At 44.8% G+C, this 16,061-nt stretch overlaps 1 protein-coding gene and 1 long non-coding RNA gene across 2 annotated transcripts in view; one reads left to right on the top strand and one right to left on the bottom strand.

Annotated features, from left to right (window-relative positions):
• The window catches only part of GPR139 (G protein-coupled receptor 139), a 53,684-nt gene extending 53,334 nt beyond the window's left edge, over window positions 1–350 (bottom strand). Inside the window, exon 1 of the mRNA XM_004705742.3 lies at window positions 227–350. Within this exon, the coding sequence (XP_004705799.1) occupies window positions 227–350 (124 nt within the window). The remainder of the gene's footprint in view (window positions 1–226) is intronic.
• LOC123521208 overlaps window positions 1–16,061 on the top strand; it is a 184,481-nt gene that overhangs the window by 76,233 nt on the left and 92,187 nt on the right. The gene's annotated exons all lie outside the window — the stretch shown is intronic.

Genomic DNA, 16,061 nt, shown 5'->3' with positions numbered 1-16,061 from the left:
ACATCCTGACCAGTCAGTACACACACACACACACACACACCCTAACCAGTCCACAGCAACTTCTACCCACCCCACCCCACCCCTAGTGGGGAAATATCCGCAGCTCCCCTAAGGTTTAAACTTTTTCCATGGGGTGGTGGTGGTGGGAGGTGCCTGTCAAACGAGGGCCCTCCTTCCTGTAACCTGGGTTCCTGGCTTCCCTCCCACTCCCCGGCACACCGCTCACCTGGTAAACCGAGGCACAGCAAGAAGCTGTAGTAGACCACAGGCACGAAGCCCAAGCCGCAGGACGAGCCGGGGGCCCAGGACAGGGAGCTGTTGGCCACGAGGTGGGCGTGCGTGTGCTCCATCGGCGCTCTTAGTGGCCGTGGCCGGGCCCCCGCCTGCCACCTGGCTGGGACGCTGGCTCGGTGGCAGCCGCAGCAGTGGCAGCGGGAAGGGCAGCGTTGCTCTCTCTGCAGGACTCGCTCTCAGCCTCGCCCGCGCCGCTCTGCGCCCTGGGCACCTGCCCGGCGGAGTCCCGCGCAGCTCCCCCCAGCAGCGCGCACCGCGCAGGGCGCCCCGGCTCGGGAGGGGCTCGCGGAGCCGCCTGGGCGCCTCCCACCCTAACCCCGCTCGGCTCCCGCCTGGAGCTGGGCTAGCACGCCGATCCCCGCAGCCAATCACAGCCCGCCTGGCCGCGGCGCGTGGAGGGAAGGTGCCAGGGGGAGGGGGTCCCAGCTGTGGCTGTGGGCTCTGGTTTGGGCCACACGTCCCCGCTCCCGCCCCCTTCCCCGGCTTCACCCCTTCAGGAAGACCTGTTGGAGGACAGGCTGCCCATCTCCATCCCTCGCGGGAGGGGCGTGGACAGGGTGGGACCCTGTTCCCGCCTCCACATCCCCCACCCCAGCAGCAACATACACCTCCAGCGTGTCCTCGCGTTGCCTTTGTCCACTCTCCTCTCGCCACCTCTTTCCCCTTGCGGGTGCTTCTAGGCCCTCTCCGAACCCTAGATTCTGCACCCCGAGAAGAAGCCAGGGTGCTGAAGGCTTGTCCTTGTCCCTGGATCGGTGGCGCTGAGCTTGCCTGCTCCCAAAGGAAGGGTGCTTGTCGCCTGTGCATGCGTGTGGCTACCCCGGGGGAGCCCAGAAGTGGACTCTGAACCGGGGAACAGCTGAAGGAGATGCAGGCCAGGGAAGAGAAGCCCGGGATGCACGGCTCTTCTCTCGGGAAGATAGGTGGAGGCTGCAGCCACGTGCACACCCAGATTACACAGTACTCAGTCCTGCAGGCGCACGCACTCACAAACTCACATAGTGTACAGAGGGGCTCAGTTCTCCCTGGGCTCACCCAGGCGCCCTGGCCAATGTGCACAGATACCACACTCACAGAATCCAGGCACTCACGCCGACACAAGGTGGGATTCATCTGGGGGACTGTGAGAGTGTTGGGAGGTGTGTGAAGGACAGGTCATGTTAAGGGGGACATCCAAGAAGCCTTGGAGAGTTGGGGTGAATGGGTGCAACCCTCTTCTCTGCGAGGCAGGTGGAAAGTTCTCAGTCCAGCATTTCTTGAGGTGATACCAGAACTGGGCAGAGAGGCTGGGTCTGTAATGCAGACAGTGAGAGAAGAGAAAGGGAGAAGGTGGAGATTCTGCAGAAACAGAGTGGGACAGGCCTGGAGGCTGACGGTCACTGCCACCATGCTTGGTAGCCTAAGGCACCCTCTGCTCCCTGACACCCTCATCCCATAAAACACCCACTCCTGGGAAGAAGGAATGGTCTGAGCTTTCCCTAGATTCTTTCCAGGTTCCCCTGAGGGTGGGAGTCCAGCCCCCACCCCCCACCCCACATGGAGGGGTAAGGTTGGAGAATTCTTCTCTTCTCTGCTACAGGCTTGGGTTGTCAAAGGGCCAGGCCAGCTGCATACGTGAGGGAGGTGAGGGATGCCTGTGTTTTGTGTGTGGGGAGGTCTGGTGGTTAGGGAGGCATATATGTCCCTCTGACGAGGGTTGATTAGTATCAAGAGTCACAGAGTCTAGTGAGGCCAAGCCTGGTATTTCTAGCGACGTTAGAAATAGATCCTTGATAACAAACACTCCCCTTGTTTAAATGTGGCTAAACAAAGCCCCAAAGAAAGACCTCACTGTGTGTGACAAAGGAGCCCTGGTGGCGTAGCGGGTTACTCATTGAGCTACTAACCACAAGGTCAGCAGTTCAAACCCATCAGTAGCTCTGAAGAAGAAAGATGAGGCTTTCTGCTCCAGTGAAGATTTACAGTCTCAGAAATCCACAGGGGCAGTTCTACTCTGCCTTACAGGGTCACTGTGCCTTGAAATCAATTTGATGGCAGTGGTGTGTGGCCACTGAAGCGACCTGCCTGGCCCTTGCTGGGGTTCTCAATAAGGACTTGCTCAAAATAATGCTCTAGATTGGACTTGCCTGTGGGAAGCTGGGTGGACATGAGAAAATGGGTAGAGAGTGGGATGTAGGTAATTTAACAAAATTGTCTCTGAAATTGTAGCGCATTCTAATAGGATTATTTTCGGTCTTTTTTTAATTTTTGTGGTGAAAATACATGAGGGGACTTAAAAAAACTTCATAAAAACATGGAATTAAAAGAGAATGGAATTTTCCATACACTTTTTGAAACCCTCTTGTCTATGACAGAAACCTGCCACCTCAATGTACAAATCGTATGTGCAAATTGATGACATTGACTATATTCTTCATGTTGCTATCCTTTTCCAGATCATAAGGGGTACAATTTGGCAACCCGCCTCCCCCAGTGGAGTCTTAGATCTCCTGACCTTGTGGGCCAGGCCTCAAGGATCCTGCACTGGCTCTTCCCTCTCCTTGGAAGGCTCTCCCTGAAGATAGCTGCTTTATCCACTCCCTACTCATTGAGGCTTTCTCTAACATTAGGAATGGAGGTTTCCACTCCCCCTCCCCCCCACACTTCTTTGCTCTTCTCCTGCGTATTTTGCTCCATACTAGCGTATCAAGTAATTTGTTTTGATCATTGTTTATCTGTTTCCTGCTTAGAATGTTAGCTCCGCAGCGGCTGCTTTGTTGTTGGTCACATTCCCCATCCACAGAGCAGTGACCTCTGTTTTAAATTCTCAACTCGCATTGAAAGCATGAAAGGCCCTAGCACCCACTGGTCCAGGGCACAGGAGACAAATTGATCTTGCTTGTCATTTCAAAGCAGTTAAGGTTGGTGGGAGTTAAAGAGTTAAGGGGCGAGGGGAAGGGGTAACCTTAGATTGAATATACATTTATCATGTATGACCAACTTCTCCAAAACTGAGGTGTATGGTTTGGGTTCTAGAGAGTGTGTATTCTAAACAAGAAACATGCCTGGCAAAGGAACTGGGTGGCATTGTGAATATGAAGGGATATAATTGAGCCTCTATTGATGAAAACCCTGGTGGCATAGTGGTTACGTATTGAGCTGCTGAGCGATCCGCTGTTCAAAGCCACCATTTGTTCCATGGGAGAATGATGAATGATGAGGCTTTCTACTCCTGTAGAAGAGTTATTGTATTGGAACCCCATAAGGGCAATTCTATCCTGCCCCATAGCGTTGCCATAGCTCAGAATGGACTCGATGGCAGGGAGTTTGGAACCTCCATTTCCCCCCTTGCATAGTGGGCTGGGATTCGGAGGACGAAGCGAGGGTGTGAGGAGCGCATGGAGCTGGATGGGATTATAAGTGGGTAGCACCTGGTAGGGTGTGGTGAGTTTGATCTTCACCCTGAGATTCAAGTTAGGGGAATATCATGATCAGATTTGTATTGTATTACATTTGTTTTTTCAGGGAGGTAGAGAATTGAAGGGAAGAAGAAAAGAATGGAGCTGAGAGAGTATGAGGTTGTCTATTAGAGCTTAACATCTGATCACTTAGTTTTCAGATGGCGATGGATAACAGTGAAAGACAAAATCTAGTTGCCGAATCACTATGGGGATTGCATCTCTCTGAGTTCATTCTGACTATTAACCAGTCTTCCATAGGGCCTTTCCTGGTTGTGACCTTGATGGTGATGGCCATACTGGAGTCTCATAGTCATGAGTCATGCTGTGACTGTCTTGGTTGGAAGGTCCTGGACCAATCTTGTAACCTCTTCTAACGTAATTCAGATGTCCCAACCATGGTCCTGGTCCTGCTTTGGTAGTCCCACCTGTAACTGTAATGCATTTATCTGCTGCCAATCATGTTTTTGTCAAGGGTTCCTTTGACACCTGCCCCCCTTCCCATCCATGTCTTTTAAGTCCGTGAATCTCAGCAAACCTTTAGACACCATTATGACCTTGTGTTAGGCTTGTCTAGAAAACAAAATGAGTAACACTCACATATGTTTAAGATTCATAAGGTGACCAGATTTTAACATTGGCAAAACTCATACCCTGGCGAAATAGCCACATGGCAGCCAAAAACTGTATACCCTAGCTTGTCGTGCATTCTTTCCAAAAATCGGGACTTTTTAAAAATGCCACGGAACACGGGACAGATTGTTAAATATTGGGACTGTCCCACCCAAAGCGGGACGTCTGGTCACCTTATTTAAGAAAGAACTTTATATCAAGAAGTCAGTTTATATCAAAAGGACATCTCAGCTCAGTCCAACATAAGTCCATGGATCCAGTGCTAGCTGGGGCCCTCTTCAGACTCATTTAGCTGTGGGCAGATGGTGCAGAAAGTGGGAAGTAGGGGGATCTCAGGCTGTGTATAGTCACAGGGATCCAAGATGGGTGGAAGCATGGCAGGATGCTGACAGCTCTCCAGGTCAACAGCCCACATGGGGCTGTCCCTGGAGGCAGACACAGAGTCCTCGTGAGGAAGAAGAGAAAGGAGATGTTCCTAATGTCTCTCCTATGAAAAGGCAACACTTCTAAGGACACATCATCAGGCAGTGTCTCGATTGATAGGTTGGACTCCACCCCTACACTTACATGCAGGCGCAAGTTGACATAAAGTCTAGCCACCACAGACCTTGTGCTCATGGTCTCCTTCATTTGGATGACGTGTTCTTGCCTTTTTCCTATTTAATACATATTCTCCTTAAAGTATATTTCAGTTTGTATCCCCCAAACAGTTGTAGAATTGGGTATGTGAGACATTATAGTGGTTTGGATTAGGGTGGCATTGATGATGGAGTGACCTCTACCCTAAAAGTCAGGAGAATGGGTGCATGAAGGAAGAAGATGAGTGAAGAAGAGAGACTGAGTGGACAAGACAACGAGAGACGGAGAGGAGAGACAGGGAAAAGAGAGGGGAAAAATAGATGAGCTAGAGATAGAGACAGAATTGGGGTGATCGTTTTCTTCTGTTTACATGTCTTAATCTTGAGGGTGGGGGAGCCCTGAGGCACAGTGGAAGATCCTCAAAGAGTTAGATTGACACAGTGGCTGCAACAGTAGGCTCAAACATAACAATTGTGATAAGGGGACAAGACGGGGCAGTATTCAAGTCTGTTATTTGTGGAATCGCTATGAATTGGAATCCACTTGATGGCATCTAATGACAAAAACAATAGCTTATTGTTTTTAAAAGGGAATTCACTGGCTGCATCAACTGAGAAGTACTGACATTTGCTTGACTTCAGGCAGGACTGGATTTGGGTGCTAAACTGTATCTGCTGCTCTTCACAAATGGTCTTTGTTTAGCTTTGTATTCGCTGTCTTCTTAGGCATTGTGCTAGCAAATCTCTAAAGCAGAGGCATTTGGCATAATGCAATTGGTGAAATAAGATCTGAATCAAAACTCCATTTTATTAGAAGCCCCTGCGCCTGAGAATGTAATCTTGACTTCTTCCTATTCGTATGTATATGACCTTGACCTCCGCTTAGGTAGAATTAGAAAATCTGGGCCTCCTACCAACCATCCTGTTTAACCAGCAACATTCTTGCCTTAAACTCGCTCAATAAATGAGAGTGGGGGTCAGGAAAATGAGTGCCAGAGAATGAGCTGACTGGAGATGTTCCAGGAAGAAGGTAGTTGGACATATTATTGCTGCTGATGTATGCATTTTGTGGCGGTAGCCACGAGGCCATCCTGCACCTGCCTTCCCCATTTTTATTGAAAAGCTCTCCCTTCGCAATTCAGGGCAACTTTATGTTCTCTATTTATGGGTTGCTGAACAACTTGTAGATTGTTTAGTTTATCAATCTTTTTGTTTTTATTTTAACAGAGTACACATTCTTATTCTTTGGTGCTTTCTGGTGTCAGATACATGGGATTAAAAGGCACATTGTTTTCTTTCTTTTTGTAAAAAATCACTTTATTGGGGGCTCGTACAACTCTTATCACAACTCATCCATCCATCCATTGTGTCAAGCACATTTGTACATTTGTTGCCATCATCATTCTCAAAACATTTGCTTTCTACTTGAGCCCTTGGTATCAGCTCCTCATTTCCCCTTCCCTCCCTGCTCCCCCCTCCCTCATGAACCTTTGATAATTTATAAATTATTATTATTTTGTCATATCTTACACTGTCTGATGTCTGATGTTTTCTATTGTCCATCCCCCAGGGAGGAGGTCATATGTAGATCCTTGTGATCGGTTTACCCTTTCTACCCTACCCTCCCTCCACCCTCTCGGTATCGCCACTCTTAGCACTGGTCCAGAAGGGATCATCTGCCCCGAATTCCCTGTGTTTCCAGTTCCTATTTGTACCAGAGTACATCCTCCAGGGTAACCTGATTTGTAAGGTAGAATTGGGACCATGATAGTGGGAGGAAGTGGGGAGGAAGCATTTAGGAACTAGAGGAACGTTTTATGTTTCATCATTGCTACACTGTACTCTGACTGGCTCATCTCCTCCCTGTGACCCTTCTGTAAGGGGATGTCCAGTTGCCTCACGATAGGTCTTGGGTCCCCAATCTGCATTCCTGCTCATTCACAATGATTTGATTTTTTGTTCTTTGATGCCTGATTCCTGATCCCTTCGACACGTCGTGGTCACACAGGCTGGTGTGCTTTTTCCATGTGGGCTTTGTTACTTCTGAGCTAGATGGCCGCTTGTTTATCTTCAAGTCTTTAAGACCCCAGATGTCATATCTTTTGATAGCCAGGCTCCATCAGCTTTCTTCACCACATTTGTTTATGCACCCACTTTGTCTTCAGCGATTGTGTTGGGAAGGTGAGCATCATGGAATGCCAATTTAATAGAACAAAGTGTTCTTGCATTGTGGGTGTACTTGAGTGAAGGCCCAATGTCCATCTGCTACCTTAATACTAAGTCTATAAATATATGCACATAGATCTATTTCCACATACTCATATATAAATATATTTACAGGTATACATGCCTTTATTTAGCCCTTTGCCTCCTAGTTCTTTCTTCTATTTCCTTTTACTTTCCTCCTGTCCCACTATCATGCTCAGCCTTCATTTGGGTTTCAGTAATTTCTCTCGGTTACATTACCCTTGATCAAGCCCTACCAGGCCTCCTACACCCTCCTCACTACCTATTTGGATCACTTGTTATTCCCTTGTCCCTGGGTTTGTAACTACCACTTCCTTTCCCACCATCTCCCCCTCTCCCATGTCCCCCCAGTACCGTTGGTCCGTTGTTGTCTCCTCCGATTGTTTATCAGCCTATCTTAGCTAGATAGACCTGCGAAAATAATAACATGCACAAAAACAAGACAGAGCAAAGCAAAGCAACCAAAAAACCAAACAACAATAACAACAAAAAACCAATGACAAAGCAAAAAAAGAAAGAAAGAAAAGCCTGTAGATAGTTCAAGGCCTGTTTGTTGGCTTTTGGGAGTGTTTTCTGGTTGAGTCTGATGGGAGGCACAGTATTTTCAATGGCCTCTTGGGAGATGTTCAGGTAAAAGGATTCACTCTCCAATCAAGCTGACTTCTTTACTTTGATGGTCTTCGAGATTTATTGTTGGACTTCTTTTACACTTTTCAGTTATCAGTTTACCCTCTAGCAGTTTTTTGAGTTCATTGCCAAATTAAGTTTCGTGAGACCATTAGCACAATTTCCCCAAGCCTAAAAAGTTGCAAAAATCATGGGTACAGGATATAAAACCTAGTCCATACCATGCGGCCAATCCCTGACAAGATTCAATTGACTCTAACTCACTTTTTCTCTCTGAAGCATACCTTCAGGTTTCACTGCACGTTCTGTGTATATTTAAGCTTCTGTGGACATTCAGGTTTCAATAATGCACATGTTCAGTGTTTTAATAAGATGGTGAAAGCTACTTTTAAGGCCTTGAAAGGTCCTCTTTGGGCATTCTCAACACTTACATGGACAGACATTTTGGCCTTCGTACCTAATTAATTTTGGCGCACTCACACACTTTTAGAAAACCAGTGGCTAACTTGTTTATTTGAGGTGGATAAACTAGGTTTTTGTGTGTGCAACAGTCTAGAAAAGGAAGTCTTCCAGATTTGCAAACAGTGGGATAACTATTTGGATTGGTATCTGAAAGCTTCCAAAAGATGCCAAGAAGGTAAAATGTTTTCCAGGCAAGACCGCTTCCCCACATCCATGAAACAATAAAAAGGAATACAATGTCAGGCACCTGCCCTTGTCCCTCCTATTCCCACGCTCTTTCCCCTCTTCCAGCAGACTTTTCTTCGAATCTGTCTCTACCTTCTTACAACCCCATGAACATTCTCCCTGAGCTTCTTTTCTATCCGAAAGATTCTGCCCAGGACCAACTAGAGAAGCCTATCAGTACTGCCTTTCTGAGATGCCTTTTAAGTTTAGGTGTTTAGAAGAAACTTGGATAATCAGAAAAGGATTTTATGAAGTTAAAAATTAAATGGAATAATGTACCACTGGGCAGAGCCCAATCTAAACTAGAATAAAGAGGCTTTCTGGACTTTTCAATGATGGCTTCATATTCTCAAGGGGAAAAGTGAACCAAGTTACTGCAAGAACCTGCAAATGTTTTATTGCTATTATCTAACATCAACCCCACTTGTTAACAGAAGCTCCTGCCTTGGAGATAAAACCTCAGGTATATGGGGCAGGGGGTGGAGGTGGTGTTAGCAATCAACAACAAACCTTAGTACACTCTCAGCCTATCTCTATATGCTTGGGTCCTATGGAAAATGTGTACTTTTCCCCCCTTAGCCCTATTCTCTAAGTTAACTTACTACGGTGAAATATTCTATCTAGATGGAACTGTCATTGCAATTTATTTTTTTTTAAAAGAAAAGAAAAATAAATACTGTTGAATTTTCTGGACAACTGCAAGCAAATTGATTTTAAATCAGAAAACATTCAAGATAAGAAAGAGGCTCTTTGGTACCTGTGGGCATTTAATCTGCCTCTATTTCTTCTACTGCTTGAAAATCTCTAGGGGCCCACTACCTCTATAGAAGTTGGGCAAGTACTAGCAGCAGACACAGCTAAGCTCCAAATTGATACCTCTCAAGCTGTTACTTAAACTTTCCCCATTTCATTTGAATCAAGAAGCCAAAGAAGAGCTTGGCCCCATAATTCAGGATTTCCTTACAAAATGCAGAATTATTCCCTAGACCCTGTAATACCATTGTTTTTCCAGTAAGGAAACAAAATAAAAGATACTAGAGGTTTGTTAAAGAATTATTAACCATATTGCCATTAACTATATTGGCATTCATAGATTTCCCATCCCTATCGACTACTTTCTAATGTCCCATCAGAGATCACTTATTATATAGTGTTTGATTTATATAGCATGATTTCTAATATTCCTGTATACCCTGACAGCCAGTACCTGTTTACTTTCACATGGGAAGACTATAGTTCACTTGGGATATTATACTTCAAGGTTTCAGTAGTGTTTGATTTGTATTTCTCAAATTATACATACAGATATTCAGCCTTTACAATTATGCTATAAATCTATGCTATTATAGTGTGTTGATGATTGGTAGCTTGTTCTAGTTCTCAACAGGCCTAGCACAAGGACAGCATTTTAAAAAAAAAATCATTTTACTGGGGGCTCGTACAACTCTTATTACAATCCATACATCCATCCTTTGTGTCAAGCAGATTTGTACATTTGTTGTCATCATCAATTCTCAAAACATTTGCTGTCCATGTAAGCCCCTGGCATCAGCTCCTCATTTCCCCCCTCCCTCCCCACTCCCCTCTCTCTCATGAACCCTTGATAATTTATAAATTATTATAATTTTGTTATATGTTACCCTGTCCGACGTCTCCCTTCACCTACTTTTTCTGTTGTCCACCACCCACCCCAAGAAGGAGGTTATATGTAGATCCTTGTAATCGGTTCCCCCTTTCCACCTCACCCTCCCTCCACCCTCTTGTTATCCCCACTCTCAGCACTGATCCTGAAGGGATCATCTGTCCTGGAACTGTGTTTCCAGTTCCTATCTGTACCAGTGTACATCCTTTGGTCTAGCCAGATTTGTAAGGTAGAATTGGGATCATGATAGTGGAGAGGGTGGGGTAGGAAGCATTTAGGAACTAGAGGAAAGTTGTATGTTTCATTGTTGCTACAATGCACCCTGACTGCCTGGTCTCCTCCCTGTGACCCTTCTGTAAGGGGATGTCCAGTTGCCTACAGATGGGTCTTGGGTCCCCAATCTGTACTCCCCCTCATTCACAATGAATTGATTTCTTGTTCTTTGATGCCTGATCCCTGATCCCTTTGACACCTCGTGACCACACAAGCTGGTGTGCTTCTTCCATGTGGGCTCTGTTGTTTTTGAGCTAGGACGCTTGTTTACCTTCAAGTCTTTAAGACCCCAGACACTATATCTTTTGATAGTCAGGCTCCATCAGCTTTCTTCACCACATTGGCTTATGCACCTGCTTTGTCTTCAGCAATCGTGTCGGGAAGGTGAGCATCATGGAATGCCAGTTTAATAGAACAAAGTATTCTTTCATTGGGGGAATACTTGAGTGGAGGCCCAATGTTCATCTTCTACCTTAATACTAAACCTGTAAATATATGAACATAGATCTATTTTCCCATCCTCATATATAAATATATTTACATATGTATGTGCCTTTATTTAGACCTCTGTAAATGCCCTTTACCTCCTAGTTCTTTCCTTTATTTCCATTTACTTGCCTCTTGACAAGGACAGCATTTTGTTAATGGAACATTTATCAGGCAGTGGACATAAAATTTCCAAGGAAAAACTCCAATTGGCAAAACTTTCGATTAAATATTTGGGTCATATAATTTTAGCCAAAGAGGTCTCCATTAATCCCAGAGGCCATTTAAGCCTTTCTGTTTCTACTATAAAGAAACCACTAGGAAAGTTTTTAGGACTCTGTGGCTATTGTAAGAAGCCCTGGTGGCGCTTTGGGTTAGGTGTTCAGTTGCTAACTGGGAGGTTAGTGGTTCAAACCTCTGGGTTTCTCTGTGGGAGAATTATGTGGCTGTCTGCTTCCATAAAGATTTACAGTCTCTGACCCACTATATAGGGACTCAACAGTAGGAATGCTCATGGAAACAGCGGTCAAAAGATCAAAAGAAACAGTGCATTAGAGTATTGAGAACCAAGGATTTTACTTTGAGGACTAAGGTGTGCCTAATCCAGGCCATGGTATTTTCAATTGCCTTTGTGCATGTGAAAGTTGGACATTGAATACGGAAGTCTGAAGAAGAATCAATGAATTTGAATTGTGGTGCTGGAGAAGAATATTGAAGGTACTGTAGACTGCTGAAAGGACGGGTCACTTTATCTTGGAAGAAGTATGGCCAGAGTGCTCCTTAGAGGCAAGGATGCTGAAACTTTGTCTGACAAATGTTGGATATATTTGGAGAAGAGCCCAGCACCTGGAGAAGGACATCATACTGGTAAGGTGGAGAGGCAGGGAAAAAGAGGGAGGCCCTCAGGAAATGGATGGACACAGTGGCTGCATCCATGGGCTCAAGCACAGGGACAACTGTGGGGGTGGCACAGGGCTGGGCAGTGTTCCGTTCTGTTGTGCACAGGGTCATTATGGGTTGGAACCGACTTGATGGCACCCAGCAGCAACAATAACAGTAGGAACCAACTTATTGATAGTGAGTTGTTTGCTGTTATTCTTGGGTCCTTTGTGGACTTCAAAAACCAACCAACAAACCAACAAACTCATTGCCATCAAGCCAATTCTGACTCGTACAATTTTCACTGTTAGTGCAAACTTTCCACTTCTGAAGACTTCCCAGCCTGATTATTTTTGACTTCCATTAAGTGGTATGAACACTACCATATTGAAATGAAAGGAATTGCTCGTTGATTCTCCAGCTTTGGGGTATTCTAACTATAACTTGGATTTTTCACTTTTTATAAATGAAGTGTCTGGAAATGCATTGGGAATGCAGACTCTAATTGTATGTAGGACAACAAAGACCAGTTAGATCGTATGGTCTCCAACTACATTTAGTCATTGGAGTTTCCCTTCTTACCTTAGAAAGCAGTAAAGGCAACAGCAGACATAATAATAGGAAAAGAATAGCCCTCTTGAGTGTCCACCATTTTGAATTCCACATTAGCCCATCACCTGGTGACTAGAAGAATTAATTCATATGAAGTCCCACTCTTGACTGTCTTAGCTGCACACAGTAGACCATTTACACCTTACTACTCTCCTACTCCTTTGGATGATAATGATGGCCCCTTCTGTGATTGCTTAGGCTTAACAGAATAGCTTTTATCTTCCAAAAGTTTCTTTTTCCTTTTTCTTTCACTCTCTCTTTTACAGGCAACTCTTCTGGCTAACACAGATTTGATTTGATTTGTGGTTCAGGAACACGTGAGATTTGACCCTACCAGTTCTAATGCCCAGGGAGGGTGTGCTATCACTACCTCCACCGTTGTCCTTGAAAGTGGCACTCTTTGTGAAGTCCCTTTGGTCCAGCAGGTTGAACTAATTGCACTCATGAGGGTTTTCACATTTGTTTCTGGATGGTATTTACACTGACTTGAGGATTGCTTTGGGGTAGTCCATAGTTGTTTTTAGTGTTATGGAAACAATCTTCTGGAACCCAAATTAAAAAGATCCTTTGTGGCAGACTTCTTAAAAGCTCGACTGCTTCCCTCCATGCTTTCTGTAATTAAAATACAAGCCCATCAGCCTTAAGGAATATGCCAAACAGAAAAGATTAAAGATAAAAAGTTAGTTGCAAAGCAATCAAAGAAACTGCTTCCCAAAGTATCATTTTCTCATGAGAAATAATTAGGAGGATAAAATGGAAGGAAATTAATTTATTCATGATAACCTTAACCTGCATGTGGCTTTAGAAATGCTATTCAAATAGGCAATATTTGGCCCATAATGGAATCCTCATAGTGACTCTGTAGGACTGGATAGAACTGCCCCTGTGAGTCTCTGAGACTAACTCTTTATGGGAGCAGAAAGCCCGGTCTTTCTCCCACAGAGGGTTAGTGTTTCACACTGCTGACCTTGCAGTTAGCAGCCTGTGTTGGTCTGGGTACTTTAGAGAAACAAATCCACAGAAACTCATGTATAAGAGAGAGTTTTATATCAAGGTTAAGTGTGCATCAAGAAAACATCTCAATCCCAGTGCTGCCCAAGCCCACAAATCTAACATTAACCCATTAACCCATATGTCCAACACCAGTCCACAAAGTCCTCCTCCATCCCACAAAACAGACACAACAATGCAGACTGCAGGAGGAAAGCCGAGTCCGACCATCAGAAAGCAAGAGACCCGAGAACTAGAAAGGCAGGGCTCACAGCCATGTATCCCTCCGCCCTTCAATTAACCCTATATGTGTTTATCAGCCAGGTTGGCACAATAAACTACCTCACAGCCTAATGTGTATCCACTATACCACCAGGGCTATGAGGCAGTATCAACCTGATGGCAGTGAGAATGGAACACTGGGGATATAGAGGGTTACATGTTAGGCTGTTTACCTCAAGCGGAGCAGTTCAAATCCAGCTGCTTTTCAGGAGAAAGGGGAGGCTGCTGATTCCTGTAAAGATTTACAGTCTCAAAAACCATGAGGAACAGTACTGCTCTATTTTATAGAGTTTCAATGAGTCAGGATTAATTCAATGGTAGTGAGTTTGGTTTTTGGTTTATGAAAGAAGTTAAAATATGGGAAAATAGTGGATGTCCTTAGCACTTGATAGCTAATGAAAAGGACCTAATGAAAAAAAATGTTTACCCAAATTCCTACACACCCCAAGTTTTGAAACTCATGTGACAGTCCACACATGGGATGTGATCAAATGATTTATGGAGACAATTCTTTGAAACTAAAGAACATGTGACTTCCCATGGTCTAGCTTGCCCCAAAGAAGCTGTCTCCCAAGTTGTCATGTCTCCTGTAACAGCCGAGAGAATCCTCACTGATCAGTAGAACAGAGAAGACCCCTTTGATTTATCGAGGATGGCACTCTTAACAAAGTTACCTCAGACATTCTCTTTAAAGCACACAAATCAGCTTTAACTCTTCAAAGACATGGAAGAAAGGTCATTGTTTCCAGGACTCTACTTCTGAAATACGGACATGACCTCATTAGAAGCCTGTTTTCCCCAAATCATTTCATGCTTCTATGATGAGAACATTGCACGCACTCTCTTATCTGGTGAGAGAGAAAATGAGGGGAATTTAAAAGGAGTATCCTGGTAGAGACATTTTTGAAGGTGCTGGTTATGTTACTTCTCATGGTTCCATTTGTTTTCAAGTCAACGAAGACAAGTCCAATAAAGTTCCACCTGTAAGCGCTCCTTAGCCTTCAGGACCATGCTTGAATGGCATATTGATTTTATTCAGCTTCTACTTTCAAATAACTATAAATATGCCCTTATTATAATTTGTAGGGTTTCACATTAGTTGGAGACTCTTGCTGGTCATCAAGCTAGTGCCATTTTTGTAATAAAAAGCTTCATGAAATTATCATCCACACAGAAGGAAGACCCAAAATTCTTGGTCACGATAGAGGGACTCATTTTACTGTCCAAACAGAAAAATGTTATTTTTTGTAATTTAAAAAAAGAAACCAGTGCCCTGGTTCTTGTTGTTGCTAGGTGCTGTTGAGTTGCTTCTGACTCGTGTGCAACAAAATCAAATGCTGCCTGTTTCCACACCATCCTCACAACAGGGGTGTGTTTGAGCCCATAGCCACTGTGTCAGTTCGTCCTATTGAAGGTCTTCCTCGTCTTTTGCGGACCACCTACTTTACAAATTATGATATCCTTCTCCAAGGTTTGTTGTTGTTGTTAGGCACCATGGATTCGGCTCTGACCCATAGCAACTGTGGGAAATAAGAAGACTTTTCCCCAGCTTCTCTCCCCCAAATATATAAGTCAGACCTAGGGCACTGCTTGCAACTAATAGTACGTGATTGTCCAGTTCTCTCCCTGAAGACACCAGCCATCCAGAGCAAGCAGACACCATTGTTTCTCCCACGGTAGGAGAGGCTCACTCCCTACTGTTAGGGACAGTGGAATGCTTTCCTTGAAGGGCTCAGAATAAATCAAGTCTCCAGCTCAAGGACAATCAAGGTTAGGCAGCCATCATGAATCTAGGATCCGCCCATCTTGCCACATGTATACCCTTAATCCCTCCTCTTCCTATAGCCTGTACACCCCTAGATCGTCCCCCTCCCATTACTGTATTACCTAAAGTACAACCGCTTCCTGTGACCTGTGTCTTTACCTCTAATTAGGGGGCTTGCATACCCCTGAAAGATACATAAGCCTTAGTTACAAATAAATCGCTCTCTCTCTCTCCTGCCCTCCTCTCCTCCCGCATCCCCATGTGGACCACCAAGAGGAGCTGAGGTGAGCATGCTACCACGAAATGTGTCTGACTTCCTCATTTTACAGTCTCTCCTCTCTCTCCTATTTCTCTTTGACTTTGCTATAATCTTGTATATCTTAACCATACGATTGCACCCTGGCCTTATTTCTTCCAAGACAGATGGATTTGTCCTTTTAGCAGTCCATGGTACTTTCAGTATTCTTCTCCAGCACCACAATTCAAATACATGCATTCTTCTATGGTCTTCTTTATTCAGTGTTCAACTTCCACATGTATATGATGCAATGGCAAATACCGTGGCTTGGATGTTTGTCAGTTTGCTGTACTGTGGTGGCTTGTATGTTGCTGTGATGCTGGAAGCCATG

This window comes from Echinops telfairi, unplaced genomic scaffold (genome assembly GCF_000313985.2).
Source record: "Echinops telfairi isolate 266 unplaced genomic scaffold, ASM31398v2 ScPeMD7_5;HRSCAF=22, whole genome shotgun sequence".
In the NCBI taxonomy this organism is placed as follows: Eukaryota; Metazoa; Chordata; class Mammalia; order Afrosoricida; family Tenrecidae; genus Echinops; species Echinops telfairi.
The sequence above is the reverse complement of the archived record's forward strand: the minus strand, read 5'-3'. Positions and strand labels throughout refer to the sequence as shown.